At 41.7% G+C, this 20,373-nt stretch overlaps 1 protein-coding gene across 5 annotated transcripts in view; it reads right to left on the bottom strand.

Moving 5' to 3' along the window:
* DYNC1I1 (dynein cytoplasmic 1 intermediate chain 1) overlaps nucleotides 1–20,373 on the bottom strand; it is a 272,515-nt gene that overhangs the window by 213,005 nt on the left and 39,137 nt on the right. For all 5 annotated transcript variants that reach the window (XM_088018701.1, XM_028118650.1, XM_028118661.1 and 2 more), the window contains one exon: nucleotides 15,088–15,203. In XM_088018701.1, the coding sequence (XP_087874827.1) occupies nucleotides 15,088–15,203 (116 nt within the window). The remainder of the gene's footprint in view (nucleotides 1–15,087; nucleotides 15,204–20,373) is intronic.

Raw genomic sequence — 20,373 nt, 5'->3', positions numbered from 1 at the left:
CAGGTACTTCAAGAAATACGGTATATATCTCTCTGTCCCCTTGGGAAAACAGGCATCCCAAAAAAGCACATTGTTACTAAGAAAACCCCAGTTTTGGCAGGAACACTGTCCTAATCCATCTCATGAGGGGAAAATTGGTATGACATATATATTTCCTCAGTCTTCCAGCAGCAAAATCAATCTCTAGCATTGAAATAATGCTAGAGATAAAAAGTTTCTAATGCTAGAAATAAACAGTTTAAGGAAAGGCATTTTCCAATCATTTTCTCATTTTATCTTCTTAAGAAAAGTGTTGGAAAGAGATATGAATTTTGTGATGTCTAAACATATCGAGAATGATTGTTCAAAAGAAGGATGATTGTAAGTCAAAGCTGTAGTAGAAAAAATAGGAAGGGAAGGGAATTTTAAATGGGACCCAAAGATAAGGAAACATGTATGAATGTGGGTGTCCTCAGCCAGAGGACCAAGGGAACCAAGGGAACGAAGAGATCAGTGATGCACACAGCACATCCCATCCTCTGTGAACAGTTAATAAACTGTGAACTCAGACACATTTCATCATATTCTTACGTATTTTGTATTTTCCTTCTAGCCTTGGAACTAATATCACCCAGTGTGCTATTCCATGCATATGCCTGACCCCAACTGCTTAATCAGGAACATGAACGGGTTTCCATTCACCAAATGACATTAGAGAATAATCAGGTAGAGGGACTTAGGTTATTCCCACTTTCTTTGAGCCATCAGCTGAGTCTTACTTCCCAGTACCAGAAAAAAACATTGGCAACAGCCTGAGCCTTCAGTATACCACACTTACAAAGACAATGGGCACTTGCTTTATTGACCACAAGGAAGAAATTTCACACTACAACTTTTGGGCTGTTAAATGAGACCAACTCTTCTCCCCATAGTCCAAAAACTTCCTGATTTTACAAAAAGGGAATCTTCTCAGTCTAATATATGTTTTCCTGCGACAAAATTATCTGAACTGTTACCAAAATTAGAATCCTGAACTGATCATTTTATAGGAAATCTTATTCCACGTTAGGGCTCTATGATAATATAGTAACCAGAGTTTTGTTTGTTTCTTTTTAAACAAGTCACCAAGTGCAACAACTTTCCTGGATCCTGGCCCTCACAAACCACTTCCTAATTTGCACAGTTGGTCCTACTGCACACAGGTCCAGCATTATGCACATTCACAGAGAAGTAAAAGAAGTTCAGAGCTCAAGGTGAAGTTGACTTTATTATTGCTTCCCCTCTGACCTTGAGATCCACTTCGAGAAATGAGCTCTTTCCTTGTTGGTAGAATGTAACCCCCCCCTCCCCGAACATTGGTTACTTTCTTTTTAATTACCTAGGGTCATTAATGTTATTTTTAGTACTTTCATCTCTCCAGAACTGATATCTTACCATGATTTTCTTAATACTTGAGATTCTTAGCACCCAAATGAGAAATAAGACAATGTCTCTCTCTCTCTCTCTCTCTCTCTCGAGAGAGAGAGAGAGAGAGAGAGAGAGAGAGAGAAACTACTACTACTTTGGTGTTTTCACCTGTTACAGCCCACATCTGCTCACTTTCATAGGCAGGGGGGTTTTTGCCTGCTTTTTCCCCTGTCAGACCTCCCATTTTCATTGTGTGCCTCACATGTTTTTGTTGGAAACTGGTTATTTTAGATAATATATTGTAGAAATTCTGGGTTCTGGTTGATCCCCTTCCCCTTCCCTAGGAGTTGGTTATTGTCATTTGCTTCTTTGTTTAGTGACTAGACCATTTTCTTCCCCCTCCACACATGGTGAGAAGCCTCTGATATTGCTCGTTGGAGGATGTAGCCTTGGATATGTACAAAGTCATTCTGGAATGATGGTCTTTTGCAGTCCCTTTAACCATCCCTTTCCTTGACTGTACCCTAAGTTCCACTAATTGCTGGCAGATTGCTCTGTTGTTTTTCGCAATGTCCTGGGGCACAAATTTCTCCACGGACTGATCCAATTAAATTCAGACTCCTTTCCAAAAATAGCTTTTGAGATCAATTTTTGAGATTGTCTGATCCCAGGAGGGCTCTTCTTAGCTGTCTGTTTCCCTGGTTCTGTCTGGTAAACTAGCCAGCCTAAGGTTTAACTTGTATCTCAAATGCATCTACCCATTGCCTCTTAATTGCTCTACACCATAACCTTCACTGTTTTGAGAATGTCCTTTGGCTTGAACCCCACTCTCTGTTGCAAATGAAGTCAGCTTCTTTGGGAAGAGATTCTGAGCTCTATATTTTATGGCCTGCTTTTCCCCCTGAACAAAATCTCTGAGCCATAACTCTGGCACTGAGGGAGGGGATAGGGGCACACTTCTCTCTGAGTAATACCCCTGCTTTCAGAGCAGGGTGCTTGGTGTAGTGGGGTCCTGCTGTAGCCTCTGGTCTATTTGGCTTGCCTCTCCCTAAGTGGAAACTCTGCTTTACATATGAATTGGGTGAGAGCGATTGGGGCCCCAGAATTTGTAGAATGCTGAAGTCAAGGTAAAGTCCCCATTCTTCAGGTTCTTTCTAGGCTGAAGAAGAGGATGCCCACCTCTCAGTTGCCCTTGCTTGGAAAGTAGGCTCTATAACAGGTAGCTAGTAGCAGATATGGACATGCTAATGTCCTGTCGCTCCCAGGAAGATACTGTAGCCTTCCACCTGGGAGCTGGTGGGAGAAGCAGCTAACTGTTCTTTGCTGCACTTATTTGAAGTAGACTTTGCTTCAAGCTAAACTGGGAAGAGAAAGGAGGAGTTCAAAATATCATAGACTCTTCCTGTTCTTACCAAGTTATAGTAAGTTTTCTTTAGTAAATGTTTTTTCATTTACTATATGCCCTTGGGATCATTTCCAGAGACTTCAAATAGGTGGGGTGTTTTTGTTTTTTATTTTTGTTTTGTTTTTTCTTAAGTAATTCTCACTAGTTTTACTGGAAGCAAATCCACAAAGTTCCCTGTGTTGCCATGCTGGAAATGAAAACTTTATATACCTCTTGAGTTAGTCAACATAGCAATTGTTATCCTTATAACCAAATAAAAAGGTTTGTTATACCCTGTAATGTTCTTTAATCCTGGTATTTCTTTTGAATCTATTATTGATCAAGAGCAATGAACAGAGATATCCTCTTCATTTTGATGTGCTGTGGGAGTTATATTTGAAGAGTATTAATGTGTTTTTCTATTTGTCTTTCTAAACATAATGATCTTCCCTCTAATCTACCTATGGTATTCATTTGCTAGAAGAGAGATTAGAATTTGATACAAAAGTATGAAAATAAAGCAGCTAAGGGAAGATTCAGCTCCCTTCTCAAAGGAGAGTTAGGTTTAATTGAAAGAGAAAGAATATCCCAAATTCCTTTTCCTTACCATTTAGAATATCAAAAACTGTAAAGATCATTCCTTGTGCATACTCCTTCCCCCAGCCTGGGGGGCGGGGGAGAGTTAAACACAGGAGTTTATTTCCAGATAAGTGGCAAGGAAAGGAGCATGCAGAGAGAAGAAGAGAGAAATATATAGATGTATCTGGATTTTCACTTTCTGGAGAGAAGCATTGGGAGGGGTGCAGTGCAAAATAAACTGAGAAGAGAAATGAGCATAGGCACCCTTGAACCACATCTCCTGTTTGGGAAGCTAGGAGGAGACCATCATGCAACAGATCTCATGCACCGCAAGGCACCCCAGCTTTGGTGGGGGTGGTTGGCATGATAAAACAGAGAGAAGAACTGATGAGGGCAGCTGAGCCTCCCTCAGATCATCTGAGGCAATGGACGCTGAATTGAGGGCCAGGATGCCACGAGGGTCTGTTGTGGTAGATAAAGAGACTACACAGCATGGGTTGGGGATTGACTTCTAGGCCAGGGACTGGAAAGAGGTTAGGGCACTGACTCAAGGTCTGGAGGCAAGGAAAGTTGAGAGAGAAAAGCCAATTATCAAGAGGGAAATGGCCCATATTCCTAGGAACATTGCCAAGCAAAGAAAACAAATACTAGTCCACCATTTACGTGCCTTAGCACTGGGCGCCAGTGCCCAAGAGGTCAAAGAACAGCAGATGTCAGCCAGCACACTGGCAAGGGCTGGCACAAGGCCAGGGTCCCTCTTATCCCTCCCCACTCCACCAAGGCCATGGGATCATGTCAACCTCACCTTTCTCCCCTCTACACTTGGTCAAGATCTTAGGGAGAAAGTGGGAGTGAGGTTTCAGCATTTCCACCCAATTTTAACTGCACATACCAACTGAGACTGTTTAAAACAAAAGACTGCACTAAAGTTGTTTATTTCATACATTTTCCCCTGACAGCCAGCAGTATTATAGACAGCTGAGGACAAACTAAAGGAGCTGCATTCTCTCTGCACTTCTAATTTAAGATGAGGAAATTCTATAGCAGCACTGTAAGTACATGAGTATGCCAGGCACATAATAAATATAATTTTTTACCTCCCCCTTTTTATTCTCACATCAGAGTAGGCATTTTTTGAATATGTATTTTTGGCTGTCCAGCATCCAAACAGTCTCTTTTGGCAGGGAGAAGAGCAAAACAGATCAAAGTAGAGTCATAGCCTCCCTCAGCATCCCAGAAACCGGGCTAGGGCGGTTCTTTCTCTGCCTGGCCGCTCACAGCTAATGCAGGGCATGTAACCTGGGTCTAGCTAAGTGGACTTCCACACTGCTCTTTAAATCTCGAGCGAGTATTGTCAGGTTTCAAGGAGAAGTAGAGGTTTTCAAGGCAGCTGTGACTTTCAATCCTGAGTGTGACTGTGAGCGTCCAGTGACAGGAAGTCAGGATGCTCGGTCTTAGCAGACTGAACAGGATCAGTGGCGTGACCTTGTTAGCCGCTGTCTCAGTCAGCCTGGGTTACCATCGCAAAATACTATAGACTGAGTGGCTGAAACAACAGAGATTTATCTTCTCACAGTTCTGGAGGCTGGGAAATTTAAGATCAAGTAACGAGCCAATTCGGTGTGTCAGAGCTCCCTTCCTGGCTTGCAGACGCCTCCTCGCTGTGTCCTCACATGGCCTTTCCTCTGTGTATGCACGTGGAGACAGACAGAGACAGATCTCTTTCTTCCCCCTCTTACGAGGCCACCAATCCTATAGGATTAAGATTCTACCAAGACGACCTCATTTCACCTTAATTACCTCCTAAAAGCCCTATTTCAAATACAGTCACAGTAGAGATTAGGGCTGCTTTACGTCCTTCTTTTTCTGACCTAATTCTAATTCATCAGTTCTACCAAGTCTCTCATATCTTTCCAACAAATCCCTTTTCTGTTTAGGCTAACCAGAGCTAATTTTTATTGTTGGCAACATGGACCCAGACTGGCACAGATAGGAGTATCAGAAGACAATCAGGGAACTGGTGTTGGTTGTTTGCCCTAATAAGGGCTAAAGAAAATGAAAACTCAGACTCTGGGAATGAGAACCTGTCAGCCATAACAAATAGCTGGATAATTTTTCTTCTGTGGTGATCTTTAACGAAGTGTTCATTGAAAAGAGGGATTTAAGGGATCAAAGTGCCACTGCCACTGAACAGTGTAAATGGCATGAAGAATTTAAAGACACTAGGGTGAGATGAATGCTTCTAATGGGACTGGACAGCTTAAAGAAGAGATGAAAAACTCAAATCTCTGCACTTTAGCTCAAGGCATAGGCCCAGGGAATTTCTCTGGTTGTGATAAACGTCTGCATACACGTTTGCCAAAATCAAAAGCAAATTTAAATTTTGTGGGCTCCTGAATAAAAGCCCTTTGAATTGCCAGCTTCACTAAGTTGCTCATGTGAAAGTCACAGTGCTGATTAGCAAGTAACGGAAAACTGAATATAGGGAAAACTACGGAGGCTCGGGAGTACCCCCAAACCACATTCTACACTAAGCCTTGCTTGACAGCAAAAGAAGACCCACCTCATTTCTTTTTGCATCTTCATCATCTTACATCAGGGTTGAGCTAGCTACAGCACTTGATCACCCCACCTGCCACACAGGGTATCACGCCAGCAGGGCCAGGAGAATAAGCTGGGTTACCTTCAATACCTAGTTAAGACAAGTAGGCTAGAAGATGGGAGAAAAATCTTTGAATATACAAGACCTGCTATTTCAGAAAAATTTCTATAGGTCTAGTGGTCTGGTAAACTTCAAAGTATATGGCAAATACACTGTTTATCTAATACGGAGAGTCATAACGCTGGATGGGCCAGAACAGCCACCATGCACATTTTCATTCCATTTGCCAGGTGACTCAAAAGGCTTCTACCTTTAAGTGACCATACAGCTTAGAAATTATGGTCCCACTGATTCAATAACACCCAGAGTGTCTGTGGTAAATCAGACAAATAGCTCTAAAAGGGAATCATGGCAGAGATCTTTAGATTTGAGAGCAATGATGGCAAGAATGTAGGCTATATAGGAACTCAGTGGCCTTGACTCAGTGCCCGGGCTATTGCCCAACCAGAGATCAACCTCAACGCTCAATATTGGACCATATCTTGAAAGAATAATCAGCAAGATCAATCACTTTCATCTTTTTCTATCACAGAGAGAGGAATCAACATCTTTTCACTAGAATAACAACTTATTCTGAATTTTCCCCCTGCTTGTCATGCTTCCCCTAGGTAGTGACCAGCAAAGTCACAGACTTACTGAAAACTATGTATTGTCAGTTTGGGCTGTCTCCTTGATAATTAGCTTCTCTTGGTTTCTGCCTGTCCTCTGAGTGTACTTTTTCAATCTTCATGTTGATTCTGTGAGTTACAGAATTCTCCTTTCAAGTTCTTTCCTGCTTAAATTAACTATAGTTTCCAGTGTTTAAAATTAGGAATTCAGGAGCACCTCCCCCACATCCTACCCTTTGACCTTCTCTTATTTCTTCCATTACCTGGGTCATTAGGCAGACAATTGCTGTTAATCTTTGAGCTAAGTCAAGTCATCCATCCATTCCCACACCAAATATTAAGCACTATGCCAGGCACTAGTGGTACACAGAATTAATGTGCCTATGACCAGTGATGAGGACCTATGAGAAGGTATGCTTGAAGGATCTAGGGAACTGGATTTGTAAATGGATCTGGGAGAAGCAGTTAGTGATCCATGATTACATATTTACTTGATATCAGGTCTATAATTTGGGTATTAGTGATTTTCTCAGTGAAATGTACTTAGATCATTTGTGAACCTACCATGTGTGAACCTTGGAGTCAGATTAAAAAAAAAATCTCAGAACTGCTTTTGTGTTCTTAACATGAGCTTCCAGGCCCAGAGCCTTAGTTCCACCTCATTATTCATCTTCCTGCTCTGAAGAGGCTCTTTAGGCTACCTTAAGGTTGTATGGAATACTAAAGGGATGGATCCATCATAACAGCTTTCAAAGGACAATGTTTTTATTCCATACAAAATCTTTTACTTCTGAACTCCATCAGTACATTAACCCTTGATCTAGAGAATATGATATGTTGATTAATTAAGTGGCTAACTGATGTTTCAACAAAGTTACTAGACCATCTTCCTAAGGTATAACATTTTATTTTCCAGTATGGTACTGTGATGAAGATATAATCTCATTTTGAGCCTAAAGTTCACATGATGCTCTAGGGCCATTTTTCTGAATGTCCACCCCCCTTTATAAAACTACAGATTACAGAAGTGTAGGAAATAAGACAGCGTCCACTGGTACCAAGTCTTGCTCTGCATTTCCTCTTTTCTACTGAATTCTTGTTTTTAGTTGTCATTTAGCACCCTTCTGTTTTCATTGGAAGGAATATTTTGGATAAATGAATTTATTTGACTGTACCATCTATGGCACTCTCCCTAGGTGCTTAAAAAAATAAGTTAACTTTTAGCATGAGGCTTCTGCTTTGGAATATCAAAACTGGCCAGCATCTAAGCCAGTATCAATTTCAATGTGTAATTTAAACCAAGAGCTAAACCACCAAAGCTCTCCTGACCAATAGCTTTAAAGAAGGTTCAGGGACAGGGAAAATTATTTTTTTTAACCAGAAAATTTGTCTATTCAATACAAATAATATCTAAAAAATAAATTCTGAAGTGTCTGCATTTCTAAAATAGCCCATCTTTTTTTTTTTTTTCCAAGAGACTTGCCAAGATGATACAAGGTTAATATTGTTAAAGAAAATGAATGTCCTAGGAGAGGATCCCTCAACCGCGGACCTTGTTAACAATGGGCCTGAAGCCTCTACAGTTAGTTCTGAAAGAGGATTAACACTTTAATCAAATTTCAAAGCAGAAATGGCAGGCACAGTTCAAGGAAGCAAAACATGGCAGATGTCAGTATCTTTCTGGAACAGTGTCCGTTCTTGTCTACAGAACAGAAATAAAAAATAAGACCATTGTGCATCATCTTCACTAGGGATTTTTAATTTGCATCCAGATGCCACCATGGCTTGTCTCCAAATACCTGGCTGTTCTTTAAATAGTAAGTTTAGAGAACGAGTGTAAGGTCCAGGAACCTGGGAGCCAGTTGAAGAGCTTGAGTCAAGATTATACCACCAAAGCCTGTGTTTTCCCAACTTATCTCTAGGAGTTTCCGGATTGGCTTCCACTAGGAAATTATAACCCTAAGAACTGCCTGGTTTCATGTTAAGGTTTCAAATAAATATTTCCACCTAGATTCTCTGGAAAATGACTTTATTTGGCAATTCTGTATCAAAGAGTTGTGCTCTTGGGGGCCACCAAGGTGTAAGAAGATTTAGAACTCAACTGTATGCGGTTTAGAATTCAAGCCTTGATCATTTTCTCTAATCACTTCACATAGAAGGGTGGGGCAAAAAGGGAGAGGGAAGCAGCATGGGCATAGATAACAAACAAGGAGGTCATACACAGTCTTTGCCAGTCCTTTGTACAGCATGAAGTTAGGGTGGAAGGAGTGGACATCCCATTATCTGAACTCTGGACTATGAAGGGAGAACCCAGGGGAGTTCTCATAATTGTCTCCATGATGACAGAATGAGGCTTACTTATGAACTTGCCCTGCTTGGAATACAACTTTGCTTCTGTCCCACCATCTAACACCTGCTTGGACATAGCTGATCTCACAAAAGGGAGGAAAATCTATGATGCCATCGTGCCCCTGGAGGCGTTCCCTACAGATCAGGGGGTGTCTCCTCCCCCAGGTGCCTCTGGCCAGCCATGGTGAAGTGAAGACCAGGCTTGCTTTGTGGGTCTCAGCTTCTCAATCTGTGAAATGATGGTCCGTGGTAAACATGAGCTGTCCGATACAGGAGCCCTTAACCCTGTGTGGCTATTGAGCACTTGAGATGTGCCTAATGCAACCAGGGAACTGCATTTGTACTTTTACTTAACTTTAAAAACTGATATTTGATTCCATCATTGGAAAGCTTTTAAATATGTTTGGAGCAACTGTGGCATTTGAATCTGCTGTTTCAATTGTAAATTTTCAGAAATATAATTATTGTTCAAGTATTTCCAGTGAAAATTTAGTATCTGGGGGCACCTGGGTGGCTCAGTTGGTCAAGCGTCTGCCTTTGGCTCAGGTCATGATCCTGGGGTCCTGGGATCAAGCCCCGAGTCAGGCTCCCTGCTCAGCGGGGAGTCTGCTTCTCCCTCTCCCTCTGCTCCTCCCCCCTGCTCATTCTCTCCCCCCACTCTCTCTGAAATAAATAAAGTCTTAAAAAAAAAAAAGAAAATTTAGTGTCTGAATTGGGATATGCCCTAAGTGTAAAATACAAACCAGATTTTGAAGACTTAATATAAAAAAACAATGTGTAATATCTCACTGATAATTTTTATATTGACTACATATTATTGTTTTGATAATGTTTTTTAACATATTGAGTTAAATAAAACATATTATTAAAATTAATGATGGCTTATTATGTTTCTTTTTATTAAGATTTTATTTATTTGTTAGAGAGAGAGCACGCGCACAGGAGGGGCAGAGAGAGAAGCACACTCTCCGCTGAGCAGGGAGCCAGACATAGGGCTTGACCCTGGGATCATGACCTGAGCTGAAGGCACTGCTTAACTGACTGGTGGGTGGGGCAACCTAGGCCTCCCTAGGTCATTATGGGTTTTTTTTTCTTTAATTAACATATAACGTATTAATTGTTTCAGGGGTACAGGTCTGTGATTCATCAGTCTTACACAATACACAGCACTCACAACAACACATACCCTCCCCAGTGTCCATCACCCAGCCACCCCATTCCTACCCCCCTCCACTCCAGCAACCCTCAGTTTGTTTCCTGAGATGAAGAGTCTCTTATGGTTTGTCTCCCTTTCTGGTTTCGTCTTGTTTCTTTTTTTCCCTCTCTTCCCCTATGATCCTCTGCCTTGTTTTTCAAATTCCACATATCAGTGAGATCATATGATAATGGTCTTTCTCTGATTGACTTATTTCACTTAGCATAATACCCTCTGATTCCATCCACCTCTTTGCAAATGGCAAGATTTCATTTTTTATGGCTGCATAATATTCCATTATATATAAATACACCACACCTTCTTTATCCATTCATCTGTTGATGGACATCTGGGCTCTTTCCATAGTTTCGCTATTGTGGACACTGTGGCTATGAACATTGGGGTGCAGGTGCCCCTTCAGATTACTAAATTAAGCAAGGGCAAAAATGAACTATTGGGACTTCATCAAGATAAAAAGGTTTTGCACAGCAAAGGAAACAGTCAACAAAACCAAAACACAACTGACAGAATGGGAGAAGATATTTGCAAACGAAATATCAGATAAAGGGCTAGTATCCAAAATCTATAAAGAACTTATCAAATTCAACAAAGAACAAAGAATCTAATCAAGAAATGGGCAGAAGACATGAACTGACATTTCTGCAAAGAAGACATCCAAATGGCCAACAGACTCATGAAAAAGTGCTCAACATCACTTGGCATCAGGGAAATACAAATCAAAACCTCAGTGAGATACCACCACACAACAGTCAGAATGGCTAAAATTAACAAGTCAGGAAACGACAGATGTTGGCGGGGATGCGGAGAAAGGGGAACCCTCCTCCACTGTTGGTGGGAATGCAAGCTGGTGCAACCACTCTGGAAAACAGTATGGAGGTTCCTCAAAAAGTTGAAAATAGAGCTACCGTACGACCCAGCAATTGCATTACTGGGTATTTACCCCAAAGACACAAATGTAGTGATCCACTCATTATGTTTCTATTGGACAGCGCTAGACTAGACTACTAGACTAGCTTTTGGATTTAGTATATGCTGGAGAGGATAAGAAGCCAAAGTAGAAATTCTCCTCAACCAATCAAGAAATTTTTTTTTTTAAGTGCAAAGGTGAAACAAGAGCCTTCCTTAGCCACCTTCCCACACACCTCTTCTAAACTTCAAGTACCTAAGTAGTATCTTCACACAGTAAAGACTTGGTGACTGCTTTGTTCTGTCCTCCCCAATCCAGGTGATTTTCTCCTTCAGTTCTCACAACTGTGCCATGTTTATGGGTAGTTAATGCCCACGTTCATGGGAGTGAAATTAGAGGCCTGGCTGAAATGGAAACACTGAACTCCCCTCACCGCACAATCTCATTCTCAGGACTTTTCCTTAAAAAACCCATAAAACCAATGTAGCCTTAATACATAGATTATACTCCCTCCCCACTGAAGTCCAGTGAATATTTTCTCTTCCTTCTTTCTTATTCCTCCAGCATCATGACATTCTTCATTTCTTCCATTCATATGGAACCCTTTCTTTGAGCCAGGCACCATGTTGGGCATGGAAGGGAAGGACACACAGCCTGCTCAAATGTCTGCCAAGGCAGACATTTAGATAATCATTAAAAATGAAGTAATAAAGGGGGAAATGGACTATGCCCACAGTAGGAGCGATGCCTACAAGAAGCGGAATTACTGAGGAGCTAATCCTTGACTGGTCCTTCCTCCTTTGACTTCCCAAAGGAAGAGAGACAGGAGAGAGGGCATTCTGGCCTGGGAGACAGTATGTGCAAGTGTATGGAAGCCGACGCTGTGTGGCACTGTGGGCAACGAAAGCAAACTGGTCTTTCTTGGGCATAAGAAACAAGGCAGGGGAGGGAAGTAGGGGAAGGGGGGAGCCAACATGAAGCCATTAAGTTCCCATTGATAAGATATGAAGAGGAGCGGAAGATCAGAGAGCACTTCAAAACTATCAACGGGTTGTGTACATTTCTTCCTCCTCCCTCCAGAGCAGCTTACGCATTACCAGCAAGTCAAGAAATTCTCATTCTCCCAGGGCTCATTACAGAACTTAGGAGCTTCAAAGATATCTGTGGCATCATCTTTGTCATTCAACAGCATTTACTGGGGGCCTTGTATGAGCCAGTCACTTACCCACTATAATAAGGATACAGAAGACTGGCTCCTAACTAATCTCAGGAGGTCACGGGCAGTCCAGAGCGTATTAATAACAGGCAAGGCAGAGGTAGTCTGGCAGGGAAGCATAATTTTTTCCTTTCTTACTACGTGGGAATAAAAAACATGTGTTTAAAATATTTTGGGGGTAGAGATACCCTGCTCCCCAAATCAGGGTGTCCTATTCTCAGCCTTACTTCTCTGTCACTGATGACTTAAATTTGTATTGAAAAAATAGTACTCATAGGAACTTCAGTCCTCAATCTTCCTGGTTTAAATCGTTCTCTGGAGGGTTTCTCAGAACAGGTCACTACGATCACAAGTTAAGAGGATGTTCATTATAGTACATAGTGCAGAAAAGAGACTTAAGCTTCATTTTAAAGAGTAAAGTGGTAACATGGCAAAAACTGAATGCACTGGAACTCCACTGGATACAGAACACATTGATGCTCTGAGATCACTCGTTTGAATATTGTTACATTTTCTGTAGTCACAATATGACTTAAAAAATGGCATTCCTCCATATGCTATGGGCAATAATACGCTATGGATCTTACATACACCACATCCAAGAGCCTCACTGTGTCATAAAATCCAGTAGTTCATCATTTCCTGCCTCTGAATTGGCTCAAGCCCCAAATCAGAAGCCAACTCAAACCTGCCACGCAGTGGATTCCCACTGCCAACCGCTCGCTACGCCCTCTAGTTCTCCCTCCGCCAGCTCCCTTCACACAGCAGGTGAAAGGCGAGCACCGGGCACTATTGTCAGCCAGGCAGCTGGGCGACCGTGGGCAGCCAAGGCTCAAAGAAGCATCTGTGGCGAGAGGACAACTTGCTGAACCCCAGCCTAAAGTTCTGCCAGTCTGGACCTATCGGGTGTTGTTTAATGTCTAGAGCTACAGTAGCTAGCTTTGAGTTCAAATCTGAATTGTGGAATTTGAACCATCGAAACACCCATCACCACAAAAAACCTCTATGAATCTTGTTAAAAAAACAGGAAGAATTTCTGCCAATGGCTGAGAAATAAATTCCTTCTTTCCTGCTGCTTGGACCACAGCATAATGAGGGCGCCCAAACGCTCTCTGCAGTCATAAAACGGAATGCCCAGGCTTTTTCTTTTGATGTGTTCCAGTTTAAAAGTTGAGAGTCCATGCCTTTTCATCCTTAATTTATCTTCCCTTGTAAATATGTCTGTACCCCTTCCAATACCTGAAGTCTACACATTTTCAAAATAGAATTCACTCCTTCTCCTATTTCACTTGTATAACTTTATGTTATGGGTCAGATTTTTGGCTAAATAAACATACCTCAGGCTACAGCTCTGCAAATACCTCTGGCAGCAAATTAACTCAAACAAATGTTTTGGTTGGGTGGTGAGGTTGTTTTTTAATAATCTTTCTGATCTGCCTGGAGGTCCAAGGACAGGCTAGGTGAACTCCCAAAGGCTTTTCTAACTTTGTATTTTCTGCCATATTAATAGGCAGTTCTTGAAGTCTGTTGAAGTGACTGGTTTGAAATTTCACCACCAGAGGGTGCTACTTGTTTGCTTCTAATAATCATTTCACTATCAGATTTGAAAGATGGAAGCCCTGTCACCAAAGACTTGTCCCCGCAGCAGCTAGCATTACCCAGGAAAGGTTTCCAGAAGACCTGTAGGGAGTACTCTACTTCAAGGCATCAGATTTCACTTTGCTTTGGATATTATGTGTTTGGAACCAAAACTGAAAATCTCTGTAGCTTGCACAAACCAAACTGCACTAATACATGTATTTGCTGTAAACCAAGCAAGGCATTCAAATCATTTTTCATTCTCTTGGCTTCTGTTCAGTATTTACTACATAACAACCATGACCCCAGAACTCTCCCATCTTCTTCACCACACCAACAGTAAAATACCATAACGTAAAAAGAGAATTTGCTTGGCTATACCGATAATGCTCTTTTCCAAGGATGCCACCTCCTCTTATCCTAAGTATATATCTCTCCCTCTTCTGCTTACATGTGATTCCTTATTTCTAGGGAGCATTTTATCAGCTTCAATTTCTCTTAGTGTATTTTTTGATTGGCTGGGATGTGCATGTGAATTTTCCACCTGATGTTTTCCGGTACGCATGAAGAAGCATGGAGATTTTAACCGATTTTAAGTTTTAAATGGTAAGAAACTCTAATGTGTTGTCATCTGAATGGCAAAGTTAATCAGGGGTCAGCAAAGTGTTTCTATAAAGTGCCAGATTATAGTAAAGATTTTTGGCTGTGTGAGCTGTGAGTGCTCTGTCATAGCTTCTCAACCCTTCCATCACAGCAAGAAAGGAGCCACACAGACTACAGACACGAATGACTGGCGGTGGTTGTATCCCAAAACACTCGATTTTGAGGAACAGGTGGTGTGCTACCATTTGCTGACTCCTGAAAATGATGACTCATAATGTATGCACTGTTCTTACTGAAAAAATTCAGAAAAGTTTTTAGCATGTCACCCTGTGATGATTTTTCCCCTTCATACAGTTCTGACAAAGTGTCAGCTAAGTAATCCATTTTAAAGTTCACGGGTCCTTTGAGGAGTACCACCGGGCTCCCTGTCCAGAGCTTTCAAAATCTGGGCCAAGGGAGCCTTAGATTTTCAGCGCATCATTATGTTTCTGTCCTGGGAAGATCTGCTATGGTAAGATATAAAATCAACAAGAAGGATAGAACACACTGGCAATTTCTCCTAGAGATAATACGGAAAGCAAACAGAAGACACAGTTTACCTTCAGACTGATGTGTAGCTAGAGGAGTCTGGGTCTCCTTGGAGTAGGCCACCACCTCCCTGGGCAGGAAATCCACTTGGGTAACCTTCGACACACCCAGCCTGTGCAGTCTCCGCCTGTAAGTGACAAACGACAAACGTTTAAAGAGGGAAGGCATTCCTTGCAGAAGAGCTATCAGTAATACCACACAGGACCATAAACGAGAACTGGCCTTGGGCTGGCAGCTGGAACATGTGGCTTTCTGGCCCACTTTGGCCCCAATTTGCTGGTGATGTCAGGTAGGTCCCTCATGCTGACCCTCAGCCTTTCTATCTGTAAAACAAAGTCTTGGTCTGGCTCAGAGGAGACCCCCTTCCATTCAGAGCACCTTTGATTTCACTTGATTTAAATTTATAAAGGGAATTTTCATTGGTAATACAAGGTCCTAGCTTCTTACGTGTGATGGACAAAGAAAAAGTAACGATCGTCAAGTCAGAAGAAAAGAAAGATGATTTCTTAGTGGAGTAACATGTTTGCCATGATAGTATTGAGAGGATCATGCCAAGGGGGGAGTAGAACACTTCTCAGTTCTCCAGGAAGGAACTAACACAGATTAGCATGTGAATTTGTTTAAAGACATTGCTATCACATAGGTGAATGAAGAGGATGCTGGGCTAAGAGTAATAAATGTTTAGCCTGGAATTCCCCAAGTAACTATGACCATGTGAAAAATCATTTCTGAATATCTATGTCACACTTCAAGCGTTTTCAGATGTCTTTGACATCTATCATGTCATCTGTCCTCATGACACCTCTGTGAGGCATAGGGGAAGACATTATCACCATCTCCTTTATAGATGAGGAAAATGAAATGCAGTGTAAGAGACATGTGCAAGTATATACAACTCATAAATGGTAGAATGAGGGCTAAAATACTGTTGGCCTGAGTCCTGGTCCAGTGCCTTTTCCACCAAGCCAACTCCTACCTAGGGTTCTTAATGGTGATTTCTGAGCTACTGCAAAAATCTGAAGTACCTCCCACATCACCCAGGAAACATCCAAATCATGGAGATGGCAGAGCCATCTACGGGCTAAGCCCATAGACTCTAGCCCCCCACTTCCAGGCTGTGTGTGTGATCTTGAACAAGGTACCTAACCTCTCTGTGCCTCAGTTTCATCATCTGTAAAATGGAGATATTACTAGTACTTGCTATTAGGATTGTTATGGTAATGTATATGTACTACATGCATATAATGCATATACTACATATATATTATGTGTACATATGTGCATAATTTACACACATATATCTTAAAACAATTTCTGGAATACTATTTTTTAACAAATTGATTTAGTATTAGCATGGGACATATTCTACCATGTTTCTTAAAAATTTCTAGGCATACAGTGTGTGTGTGTGTGTGTGTGTGTGTGTGTGTGTGTGTCTGAGGGAAAGAGGGAAAGGTGAAATAAACACACAGCTCGATAGCTCATACAGGGAATCCCAGCTACATTCCCTAGCTCTCTATCACCCGTAGAAGCACATTCTATTCATATTATTGTTTTTAATTATTACTAGCAGATGGCACAGACTCATTGTACTTTTAGTTCTAGTAGTAATAATAAAATGAAAGACAATACATGTCACAGCTAGAAATTTCCACATATGATTTCCCAAGCATTCTAGGAAAATAAAATTTTCTTCTTCTCTGTGAGTTACTCAAACAAGGTGCTATCTAAGATGTGCACAGAGCAGATACAAACAAACGTGGGTTTAGAGGATAAGCCTGCTTGGCCAACTCTAATGTCTCAACAAGCGCCACGCAGCCCTGGGCCCCACAGACCTCATTCACTCCAAAGTCTGGGCCCCCAAGGAGGGTCAGGCTGGGTTCCCTGCACTCCAGGAAGCCTCCTCACACAGAATTAGCAGAAAACAAACAAAACATGCTAGAAACAAAGTTGCCAAACAAGGTAAAAGGCTCAAAGTTTCAAAGTAAGAAATTCAGGGATTAGTTTAACATCAAAGAATGTTTTCTTTCCTGAAATGGGTCTTTCTTGAAGCAGGTGAAAAAGAAAGCATGGATAGACACCCCAGGACTCTTTGGGGTGCTACCTCTCCTGCTGTTTCATAGCCCAGAGCAGCCTTCTGAAGTCCCAAGAGGTCAGGCTCTGTCACTCAAGTGAAGAGATGGAAAAGAAACATGTGCTGGTATTACATCCCCACCATTTCAATTTTTTTTTTAAAAAATTTTATTTAAGAGAGAGTGAGCAAGCAAGCAGGGGCGGTGGCGGGGGGAGAGTACAGAGGAAGAGGGGGAGAATCTCCAGCAGACTCCATGCTGAACGCAGAGCCCAATGCGGGGCTCAGTCCCACGACCCTGAGATCATGACCTGAGCTGAAACCAAGTCACACGCTTAAGCAACTGAGCCACCCAGACACCCCATTTGATCCCACCATTTCCAGTGGGGTCACCCCCAGCATGAAGAGATCACCCTGGATCCTAGACTTCTATGGGCATCCGTATGAGGCACTAAAAGGTACCTATACCTGCAGGCAGGGATTCCAGGGCTTCTAACTAATGGGACATAAGCTGTAGGCCTATCTTGTTGGGTAACCAGCAGCAGACACTGGAAATAGGAAGCAGACATAATCCACCATGGCAAATCAAAACCAACTGGTAAGACAGTATGGCATAATGGTTAAGTCATGTACTCATTGAGAAACGAATTTCAGTTCAAATTTTTGCTTGGTCACTTACCAGCTGAATGGTAGGTAAAAGCTTTGGATAAGTGACAAACCCTACTAAGCCTCAAACTTATCTGTAAAACAGGTACATATCATTGAGTGGTTGTGAAGAGTGAATGAAGTTAATATTTGTAAAAGCACTTACTTTTGTGCCTGGCACATAGTAAGCAGTTCCTGGCCTAAGCATCTCTACTATTAATTTATCTTTTTGACTGATGATCATAACATTTATATTTGTTTTAAAAAATCAGAGAAAACAGATTTATAAGTGCTCTAAATTAAAAATTCTTTAAGATAGATTTGGAGATTATCTCTGTCAAGGAGACACTATAGTTTTGCATAGTTTTGGCTGGTTAGAAGACTCTATTTGCTTTTCCTTTAACTGAAAGTATTATCACCCTGAAACCTCTCTGCTTTCAAAACCTATCTTGTATAAATGAGCTTATCTCACTAAACAAAATATTTTCTTTTCTCAATAGTTATCGAAAAGTTTCAACCAGTCCCTCACTGACACTGTTTGTGAGCTCCCAACTCCACCCAAACTGTCAAGAAGACATAAAAGCCTAGCTGTGATCACGTGGTTCTCCCAATGTGTCCATCAGCTGATACATCTATAAACTTGTGGGTGACTTGGTCTCAGATTTTAAAGTTTTTTTTTTTATTTTTTAACAGAGAGAGAGACAGTGAGAGAGGGAACACAAGCAGGGGGAGTGGGAGAGGGAGAAGCAGGCTTCCCGCTGAGCAGGGAGCCCGATGCGGGACTTGAACCCAGGACCCCGGGATCATGACCTGAGCAGAAGGCAGACGCTTAACGACTGAGCCACCCAGGCACCCCCTGGTCTCAGATTTTAAAGCAATCCCTTGCAACACTTCTTGCAGGGTAATTGATAGATTACTCTATCTTTCCATGCAGTCTTCAGATTGATTAAGCTGCATTTATATCAAATGTTTTTATTCTTTGTGGCCTTTTGCTGTTGCTTTAGTAACTGTGTGGTTATAATGCATATAAACAGTTTTCATATATTATCTTATTTTATCCTCAGTATAACTTTACATCATATTCTGATTTTACACCTGAGAAAACTGAGGTTCAGTGGTGTGAAATCATTTGCTCAAAATCACAAAGGTAGTAAGTAACAGGCCCACGTCTTGGCTCCATCAAACATCAAGTCCAAGGACCATATTCTTAGAAATTGTTCTCTGTTGACCTTGTCCTATTTTTTTCCTAGTGCCTTATGAGCATCGCCTTAGTGAGGCGCATTCTTAAAACCTAATATAGTGGCAGGCCAAGCACATGTGATCATTTTATAAGCATGAGAAAGGATTCCTGAGACATAGCCAGGCCTGAAGTATTAGGACATAATAGGGTAGTGTTTGCAAGGTGAGTACCACACAGAGGTTCCCAGTCCTCGCTGGTTCCGAAAGACTGGCCAGGAGGTGGCACCCTTCCACGGCAAAGACCTGCCTCTTAGGTGTGTTCTCTGAGTCCTCAATTCTTTTTTTTTTTTTTCTAATTTTATTATGTTATGTTAATCACCATACATTACATCATTAGTTTTTGATGTAGTGTCCATGATTCATTGTTTGTGTATAACACCCAGGGCTCCATTCAATACATGCCCTCTTTAATACCCATCACCAGGCTGAGTCGGCCCTGGACCCATCTAAGGGCCTGCACGTCAATGGATCTAGAATCCATCCATTTATACAACCCTGTGATCAAGGCCTTCCTCAACTTTCCTTTTTGTAGAAAAATATTTCTATGATTTTATTGGCTGACAAAATTGGTACAAACTATGTTTAAGAGATGAAGTAGCCGGTAGTTATTTCCTTTAAAAGTATGAACTTTGAGGGCACCTGGGTAGCTCAGTTGGTTAAGCAACTGCCTTCGGCTCAGGTCATGATCCTGGAGTCCCAGGATCGAGTCCCGCATTGGGCTCCCTGCTCAGCAGGGAGTCTGCTTCTCCCTCTGACCCTCCCCCCTCTCATGCTCTCTTTCTCTCAAATAAATAAAATATTTTAAAAAGTATGAACTTTGAGCATATTTATTTTTATTCAAGATTTACCAGCTCATAATTCTTTTATACAAGGATGCAAATTAAACTGCTTAGCAAAAGGGGGGGGGACCCCATCGTAGAACTGATGCTACTATGATTCCTTTTCCTTCTAAGTAGGTTCTTTAGTCCTGGCTCTGGGATAGCTTTGCTGCCTGCCCAGCCCCCCTCCTGCAGAGCTCATCCTCTTACCACTGTGCGGGCAGATACGTCTGCCACAACCCCTGGTCTTCTCATGTCATACATGGCTGCAAACTTACTCATCCTGTACTGATTCAGCTCTATACCCCGGTCCTCAGTTCAATGTCAGGTACAGAACAGGCACCAAATAAATGTGAGAGAAAGGAAAGGAGGGAGGAAGAGAAGACTAGAAAAAGGAAAAGGCGGAAGGCATCACACAGAAATGTACATTGAGCCTTTAACCGTCAAATGCCATGGTGGACATGGCATTATTATTAAATTATACTCTGTATTTTTCACCTTGATAATTTATTCCAAAATAAGAG

The sequence above is a fragment of the Eumetopias jubatus genome, unplaced genomic scaffold (assembly GCF_037043125.1).
Source record: "Eumetopias jubatus isolate StellerSeaLion01/CBP00866 unplaced genomic scaffold, mEumJub1_p1.0 scaffold_14, whole genome shotgun sequence".
Taxonomy (NCBI): domain Eukaryota; kingdom Metazoa; phylum Chordata; class Mammalia; order Carnivora; family Otariidae; genus Eumetopias; species Eumetopias jubatus.
Note: the sequence above shows the minus strand (reverse complement) of the source record. Positions and strands in the feature narration are given on the sequence as shown.